Source organism: Neovison vison, chromosome 1, assembly GCF_020171115.1.
Source record: "Neovison vison isolate M4711 chromosome 1, ASM_NN_V1, whole genome shotgun sequence".
Lineage (NCBI taxonomy): Eukaryota > Metazoa > Chordata > Mammalia > Carnivora > Mustelidae > Neogale > Neogale vison.
Window position 1 is genome coordinate 191,291,307 of NC_058091.1, and position 9,280 is coordinate 191,300,586.

Consider the following 9,280-nt stretch of genomic DNA (forward strand, 5'->3'; position numbering starts at 1 on the left):
CTGCCAGAGGGAAGGGGGGAGGTGGGATGGATAAAAATGGTGAAGGGGATTAAGAGGTACAGACTTTTATTTATAAAATCGTGGAGATGAAAAATATAGCAGAGGGAATACAATCAATAAGAGTAACTTTGTATGGTGCCAGATGATGACTATATTTATCATGATGAGCATTTCATAATGTATATAATTGCAGAATCACCATGTTGTACACATGAAACTATTATGTCGATTATACTTCAGTAAAAAAAGCACTCAACCTAACATTCCCTATTGTTCTATAATTTATAAAAAGGCTACTAAGTTAAATTTTATTTATTACAGATCTATTTAGTATCTATTCATTAGTTAAAATGATCTAGAAACTTCCAAGATAAACTGCACAAATAAACTTGCATTATTAAGGCAAATTTACAGGATTTTCCTATTAGGTAGACCCTTGGAAGCATGAAAATAACTTTAAAACATATCTTATTTATTTATTTATTTAGAGAGAGAGATCACAAGTAGGCAGGGAGGCAGGCAGAGAGAAAGGGGGAAACAGGCTCCCTGCTGAGCAGAGAGCCCGATGTGGGGCTCGATCCCAGGATCCTGAGACCATGACCTGAGCCAAAGGCAGAGGCTTAACCCACTGAGCTACCCAGGCACCCCAGATCTTAGTTATTTTGATAGATTTAATGTCTAAAATGAAATCCATACCTTTATTTTATTTTTCTGAAATTCTTTTCTTTAATCTTAAAAATAGGAGAATGAGCTGAAACAAATTATTTTATCAATCTGCAGGCCAAATGAACCAAATCAAGTTTCTCAAAAGTGTCAAATGCACCATAAATGTGAACTCAATTTAATTAGTACCAATATTCTAAGAATTACACTAAATGCTAAAGTTAGATAAGCAGAAATGACCTATCCTCAAAGTGCTATGAATCGAAAAGATCACAGTAGTAATGTAGTACTTCATGCTATGTGTAATACAAGTATATATGTCAAGGTACAGAAATAGTACTGTGAGGGCACCCAGGTGGCTCAGTTGGTTAAGCGTCTGCCTTTGGCTCAGATCATGATCCCAGAGGGTCCTAGAATAGAGCGCATGTCAGGCTCAGCAAGTCTGCTTCTCCCTCTCCCTCCACCCCTCCCCCTGCTTGTGTGTGCTCTCTCTCTCAAGTAAATAAAATCTTAAAAAAAAAAAAAAACCACAATGGAATACTATGCAGCCATCAAAAGAAACGAAATCTTGCCATTTGCGACAACGTGGATGGAACTAGAGCGTATCATGCTTAGCGAAATAAGTCAAGAGGAGAAAGACAACTATCATATGATCTTCCTGATATGAGGAAGTGGTGATGCAACATGGCAGCTTAAGGGGGTAGGAGAAGAATAAATGAAATAAGATGGGATTGGGAGGGAGACAAACCATAAGTGACTCTTAATCTCACAAAACAAACTGAGGGTTGCTGGGGGGAGGGGGGTTGGAAGAAGGGGGGTGGGGTTATGGACATTGGGGAGAGTATGTGCTTTGGTGAGTGCTGTGAAATGTGTAAACCGGGCGATTCACAGACCTGTACCCCTGGGGATAAAAATATATGTTTATAAAAAATTTAAAATAATAATAATAAAATCTTAAAAATATTTTTTAAAAAAAAGTACTGAGGAAGAAGTATTCAAATCTACAAGGAGAAGGGGAAGAATGTATAGGGAATATGAGCAAGGTTTTGAAGAATGAAAAACAATTCATAAGGTACCCGTCAGAAAAGGGCATTTCAGGGGCAGCTGAGTGGCTCAGTGGATTGGGCCTCTGCCTTTGGCTCGGGGTCGTGATCTCAAGGTCCTGGGATCGAGTCCCACATTGGGCTCTCTGCTCGGTGGGGAGCCTGCTTCCCGCTCTTTCTCTGCCTGCCTCTCTGCCTGCTTGTGATCTTCCTCTCTGTCAAACAAATAAATAAAATCTTAAAAAAGGGGGGGGACATTTCACAGAGATGAAGAAATACAAGAGCAAAGAGGCATAGTACAACATTGAATAATATGTGAAAAAAATTTGATATTGTTTAAACATAAAAGGGAGAAGGGAGGAGAGACTAGTACAGTTCTAGATATAAGGGACAGACAATATTTGTAAGAAATGGACTTGATCTGTCAGTGATGTTCACAGATGAACTCAGAAGAACTCAGGCGAAAAGGGGTAGGCTAGCAGAGGCTGAGTCAATAGTACTTTCTAGCTTAAGGCAGACAGAAAAAAATATGTTTTATTCATTGGATTTCTGCATAACAACTTTAGATGATGAAATATTTTGCTGGTAAGGGAAGCCTGAAAATCATTTTTTTTTTTCCTGGGGTAAGATGGGGGGTGGAATAGGTTTTAAATGAATGACAGTCTCATTGGCATTTCAGACGTGTTACAACACTGTGAAAATGGTTGATGAAAATGGATGCAAAGAATCATGCAATAGCTATTTTTGTCTTTTGGGTTTTCTTCTACTCTTACAAAGTATAACGGGTTTTGATTTGAGAACAAAATTATGAGGGCACCTACATGGTGCAGTTGGTTAAAAGACATACTCCTGGTTTAAGTCAGAGTCCTGAGATCAAGCCCTGTTTCGGTCTCTGCACTGAGCATGGAGTCTGCTTGGGACTCTCTCTCACTCTCCTTCTCTCCCTCCCCACCACTCTCTCTCTCTCTGTCTCTCAAATAAATAAATAAATCTTTAAAAAAATTATCTTTTCAACTGGAAATATAAGAAAAAACAAACGTAAGGTTGTATCTTAAATCAGTTTTCACAGTAAAGCAATCTACTTCTAAAGGGAAAACAAGTAAGAAAAATGAGCTCTCACCATAGCACATCACCCAACCACTCCATCCCCTCATCCCTCCTACCCCCCTCCACTCCAATAGTCCTCAGTTTGTTTCCTGAAATTAAGAGTCTCTTATGGTTTGTCTCCCTCTCTGGTTTCAACTTATTTCATCTTTACCTGCCTTCCCCTATGATCCTCTGTCTTGCTTCTCGAATCCTCATATCAATGAGAGCATATGAAAATTGTCTTTCTCTGACTGACTTATTTTGCTTAGCATAACCCCCTGTAGTTCCATCCATGTCATTGCAAATGGCAAGATTTTGTTTTTTATGGCTCTATAGTATTCAACTGTGCTATGGTGACCACTGTGACTTGTGTAAGACTGATGAATCACAGACCTGTATCCCTGAAACAGACAATACATTATATGTTCAAAAAATAAAATAAAATGGCAAAAAAAGAAAAATGTTGAGCTAATGTAACTATAGTAAAATGAACATAATAAATATGTGTTATTCCCAAAGATTTGGTACAGCTATACATCCTCGTAGATCAGATCAAAAAGAAAACAAGACTCATGTTCCTATACACCTCTCTGGATACTTGATGTAGCCTCTCCGTTTAGTCACACAGTTACAGACTTCTGAATAGTTAATATATAAGGCTATCTTTGGGTCAACCATGACTTTTATTGACAACATGACAAACTTAAAGAAGCTGGCTAAGCCCGTCTTTAGTACCTTTAAAATTATCTCCTTCAACTTATTTCTTTATCTTCATGTACTTTTTAGGTACTTCTGTATACAAGAAACCCTTCTGGTTTATGGCCCTGATTATTTTCCCCTTTCCACGTTTTCAACTGAATCCTGTGTTACGCTAGGCATATGAGTGAACATATCATGAAAGACACTAAAGTTAGCATCATTAAGCAACTTAGAAATCTGACCCTTAATGGATTTCTTGCCGTACCACAGATTCAATAATGTTACTAGTGAAACATAATGTGCTTTTTCAGTGCAGAAGATTTCCAACAAATTTCTATGTGCAAAAATGTCTTCACAATTTAGATACTATTAATTCACCCTGACACTGATTAGTAAGAAGCCTATATTGTACTGGTCTTCTCTCTCCAAAAAAACAACTTACAGACTCATCTTCTTCCTCCTCATCTTCATCAGCATGGTGGAAGAAATGTCGGTAATTTCCTGAGTTTATTTCTGTATCTTCAGGCCCAACAAAGAATCTGGGGGCCTCACTCATTTTTATTTCATTTGATACAGATATAAAGCACTATACTAAAACTGCTTCTAAATAAACCATTCTCTCTATACTAGCAGACAGAGCTCTGTCGCAGCTTGCTCCTGCTTATACAATCACTTGAAATTGTGATGACAGTTAGTTGGCAAATGCTCTTCTGTTCTCAGATATCATTGCTTCATTGCTGATGAAGTTTAAAAGACAAAGAGTGAGGTTATTGCTTCAGTGAGTTGATGCAGTAATCTTTCTACCTAAAATGCAATAAAAAAATTAATTTTGGAGACTGTACTTCAAAAATATTTATGTAAATGACACTTGTAAAATCCTGATCAGTAACGATGCATACCTTCAAATGAAATGACATTTGCTTCCATAAAATATAAAAAATTAAGCTCTAATCTTCAATAACCTACATTTTAGCAATTTGACAAACTGATTCAAAATAAAAGCATAGTAACAAAATAACAAAGTAACAATAACAAAAATACACACTAAATTCTTCAAGTCCAAAAATATCTAACAAATGAGAAAATTATTCAAATTATAACAAAATTCCATTAAAAGCTACATACCTCTGCAATGCACTTAAGAATACCTGAATAGAATGAAAAAAAAAAACCCATAAAGTGTAATGTGGGTTTAAAACCCACTGACATCTATAAATCAATCTGAAATTTGATTAAACCAATTTTTTAAAAACTAACTAGAAAGTTTAGGAAATAAAACCATTTTGCATTCTAATCTCAAAAAAAATCAACAAAATAAAATTAGAATAAAAACAAGATTTTATTATAACAGCATATCTTAAACTTTTAAAAGTCAGAAATTTCTTGGCTAGCCTAATAAAATCTATAGATCTTCTCCTCAGAAAAACATGTACATGAGTAATAAATTCTGCAAACAATTTTATGTGACTGACATCCAAGCTTTTCTATATAAACTGATGCCTATGAACATCAGTTTAAGAACTGTCATGTAACAGTGATATCGCAAAACATCTTTACCAAAGCTGTTTGTATTACTGTTCCTTAGTCATATTAAAACTAATAACCTACCAAGATGAAACGACATATCAAATAATTCATTTGCTATTGGTAATATAGTAAATTATTTGATCAAATATTCTTAGAAGCCAGATTATATGTTAGAACCACAAAGACTAACCCCAAAACTCTTTTTCCTAAAGATCTAATTCTAGTTTAATTGGTGACTCCCTATTAAATATTAAAACCCTAGCGTACCTAGCCAGGCTTCACTTTATGAAACTTTAAATTAAAACTTCACAGTGTTACAAAATTTGAAACAGTTGGTGATTAAAAAATTAAAGTAAAATACTTGCTCATGAATACCAAATACTGCTCAACTCTGATTTTTATATTGGAAACTACCATGCTACTAAGTATCCACACTCAAAAGAAGTGGTTCTCAAACTTCACATATGAGAATCACCAGAGGGCTTGTTAAAATATTAAACTAAAAAAAAGTCTCAAAGTAGGACCCAATACTCTTAAAAATTCCAACGTGATGCTCATGCTGCTGGCCTGGAAATCACACATTGGGATGCACTGCTCTAGACTTTGACAAAATTGGATTAGAGAGCTTTTGCTGATAACTGTCCTTAACTTTAGTCAAGTTGTTAACTTAGTTAAGGATAAGGACTTTATCCTTAACTAAGTTAAGGATAAGATAAGGATAAGATAAGATAAGGATAAAGTCCAAGGACCTTATCCTTAACTAAGTTACTGAAACTCCTGCCACCATATGTAAAACGGGATAAATCTCATTAATTATTATGCAAATTAAATGAAAATAAAGATACAATGGCAATTAGCACAAGGTAAGCATTTAGTAAATGTTAGCTATTTATTTATCTTGCTGGCTCTTATAATTAAGACCTAGATTCCTCACCTATCTTAACTGGCTCAGAACAAATACAAACAATTCAGTTTAGAAGGTACCTACTTAGCACCCACGTAATGAAGCCACAGAAACTCCTTTTTGCTGCTGGAGCTGACACTGGAGACTTCATGACATGTTTTCCAGTCTTACCACACTGCTTGAGACTATCACGAACACTACTGCCTGAAAAAACCACTCCTCTCTTTTTAACAGATCTACCACGGTCAAAGCTGCTTAGTTCTTAAAATGATACCACTGATCAAGCCTCAGTCCTACCTAGTATTCATAAATCCACCTTTCTTGAAAAGCCTGATTTTCCTGAAACCCTAAAAGCAGTTTCCAATGCAAGTACTGTTGTAAATGGTAGCTCCAGTTCCAAGGCGCTATTACTGCAGCTACATAATAGGTTATTAAATAGGCTTCTGCATGCTGGCAAAGGCAGCCAAGCATCATTTAGAAGTGTATACAAGAAAGCCCATGCCAAGTTTCACAAAACCCTCACATTGATTTTTTTTTTCCTTCTTCAAACATTCATACACTATCTTTTTGCTGAGCCTGTCTGTCCTTCTACTTATAATTCACTATTGCCCTTGAAAGTTCCAATTCCTCCTTGAATAAACAACTGCAAAGTCTTCAACAAACGCTTTTCTAACAACTGTCATGCTTCTGACAACCCCTAAATACACATCAGCATCTTTCCCATCTTTCATGATCCACAGCATTTGAGATGTATCTCTCCAATTACCTGTTTCCATTAGAGTTAAGGTTTTTCCTCCACAAATTTTTATTGTGAAAGGTTTGAAATATTCAGAAAAGTTGAGAGAATGATTCACTACACACATACATTCATATACTTACCACTAGATTCCAACAATTGCTAACATTTCACCATATTTACTTTCTATTTATATACACATATACTTGCTCTATCATTTGAAAGTTATAGACATCAATTTACTTCATTTCTATATACTTCAGTATGCATCTCCTAAAAATAAGGACATCCTCCTATATAACCAATTATCATTTCCACTTAGGAAATTAGTAGTTCCTTAATACTATGTATACGTAGCTGTGCTTTTAGAGAACAAGGACCTTATCTGTATATTCCTAGTACTTAACTGGTGCAGAGCACTTATGTGGGTGATCAATAAACATCCCACCAACTGTTAAGTGTAATAACCTCACCACAACCACCACAAAAGTCATACGAGTTTAAAACCTAAAACAGCAAGATCTGACCATGCAACTCTGAAGGTTCTGCACATTAGCTTCGTCGTCTGCTTTCAAAAAAACCCATGCTGCAGTTAGTCTTTTGGTTTCTGAACTATTTATTTCTGCCTCACAATATGGAAGCTGCGTGAGGACAGAGATCATTTCATGAGACACATAAATAGGCATATTGAATTCTTTTTTTTTTTTAATGAAAACTTTCTTCTTTTTTTTAATGAATACTTTCAACCACTGAAAATATTAGTGAAGAAACTGGAAGCAAAGAAGCATAATGGTAAGACAAGAGTAGTATAGGGGTGTCTGGGTGGCTCAGTGGGTTGCGGCCTCTGCCTTTGGCTTGGGTCATGGTCCCAGAGTCCTGGGACTGAGTCCCCGGCATGGGGCTCTCTGCTCAGCAGGGAGCCTGCTTCCTCCTCTCTCTCTGCCTGCTTCTCTGCCTACTTGTGATCTCTGTCAGATAAATAAATAAAATCTTCCCCCGCCCCAAAAAAGTAGTATAATTAAGAATACAGATTTTGGAATCTAATAAATGTGGTTTCTAATACACATTTAATAATAAGTTTAAATGTTTACTAGTAACAAAAGTGGTTTTAGTTAGGACAAGTTAAGTGGCCTCTCTCAGTCTCAGAACCTAGCTCAGTAAAGTGAAAATAATACTCTAATATTAAACTCATGGAATTGTTGAGAGAAGTATATGAGAAAATACGTAAAGCACTTGGCACAATTAAGAATTCAGTTACTGGGGCGCATGGGTGGTTCACTGGGTTAGAGCCTCTGCCTTCGGCTCAGGTCATGGTCCCAGGGTCCTGGGTTCCAGCCCTGAGTCCCCTGCGACGAGCTCTCTGCTCAGGAGGGAGCCTGCTTCCCCCCGCCCCCCGCCTGCCTCTCTGCCTACTTGTGATCTCTGTCAAATAAATAAATAAAATCTAAAAAAAAAAAAAAAAAAAAAAATTCAGTTACTGGAAACCGCCTGAAACAAAAACTGTATTTTTCACTGAAGTCTTTTCAATAGCAAAACAATACCCTATGCCAGGCTAGGGCAAAAAGATGCTGGGTACTAAAGCCAGCCACGCTTCCTCCTACTTCCCCCATCTAAGGCTTCCAGCACACTGAAGCAAACAAGTATCACCCACAGGAATGCAAAGGTCGCCAACTCCCAGAAGTCGTCCAGAACCTAGTCCATGCGATCCTGAAGTCCCCACCCTCGGTCCTTCTCCCTCGAAGCGCGCGAGGTGCAGCCCACTCGAACTGATCCGGTGAGGCGGTGACCTGCCGTCTCCGTTTTTACTCTGGAAAAGCTGCAACGCAAGGGCCTTTCTGTTCTTCTGAAGTGGGGGCGGGGGAGGGGTACAGGCGGCGAGGAGAAGAGGGGTCAAGACTGAGGGAGGGAAATAAAAACAGCCGTCGCTACCCACCTCAGTCCCCAGACTCGAGGCTGCCTACTCTGGAGGAGCGAGCCCGCAGCCTGGAGTACCAGCCACGGACGCTCGGCAGTTTCCTTCGGTTTCTTCCGAAATGTCGGGTCTCTCCAGCCCAAGGAATACAGAAGGGAGGCAACGGCGGAGGAGAAGAAAATGAGACGCGAAAAGACCCTCGGGGCTGGAGTGTCACGCCTCCGCGCCCACGCCGCCTTTCGCTCTGGCACACGCCCCTGGGAAGAGCGCGTGTCTTGAGCTCCTCAAAGCGCAGAAGACAAAGCAACTAACTGCCCAGCAGCGGCCTCGGGTGACCGAGCTCGGCACCTCGGTTCTCCTCAGGGCTGAGTCCTCACCTGCTACCGCTGCAGCAGCCACGCAAGCTGCAGAAGAGAGCTGCGCCCTTCCCAGCTTTCGGCTTCCCCTTTAATCCCAGAGACAGAAGGCAAGTGGTCCGCGAAAGACTCCAGCTGTTAGCTTGGACGCAGGTCTCCTCACTCCAGTAGCAGCTGTAGGGCCACACAGAGGTACTGCAAGGCACTACACCACCTCCCTCATCTCGGTGGGTCACGCCTCTCCCCGCCCGCCTCGGGTCTCACACAGAAACCTCACCGGGCGGAACGCTTTCCGGCAAGTGCCAAACGGCCTGCCCGGCCCCCATAAGCACACCCCCTCTTAAAGGCACGGTA

At 39.2% G+C, this 9,280-nt stretch overlaps 1 protein-coding gene across 15 annotated transcripts in view; it reads right to left on the bottom strand.

Annotated features, from left to right (window-relative positions):
* The window catches only part of PPIP5K2 (diphosphoinositol pentakisphosphate kinase 2), a 78,940-nt gene extending 69,792 nt beyond the window's left edge, over positions 1-9,148 (bottom strand). For 13 of the 15 annotated variants that reach the window (XM_044264675.1, XM_044264646.1, XM_044264598.1 and 10 more), the window contains exons 1-2: positions 8,592-9,148; positions 3,934-4,295 (exon numbers count right to left, since the gene is read on the bottom strand). In XM_044264675.1, coding sequence (XP_044120610.1) covers positions 3,934-4,047 — 114 coding nt within the window. In that variant the 5' untranslated portion in view covers positions 4,048-4,295; positions 8,592-9,148. Of the gene's footprint in view, positions 1-3,933; positions 4,296-8,309; positions 8,475-8,591 lie in introns of all 15 variants that reach the window. The other 2 variants (XM_044264554.1, XM_044264560.1) reach the window with 2 other exon arrangements.
* Positions 9,149-9,280: the final 132 nt, after the last annotated feature.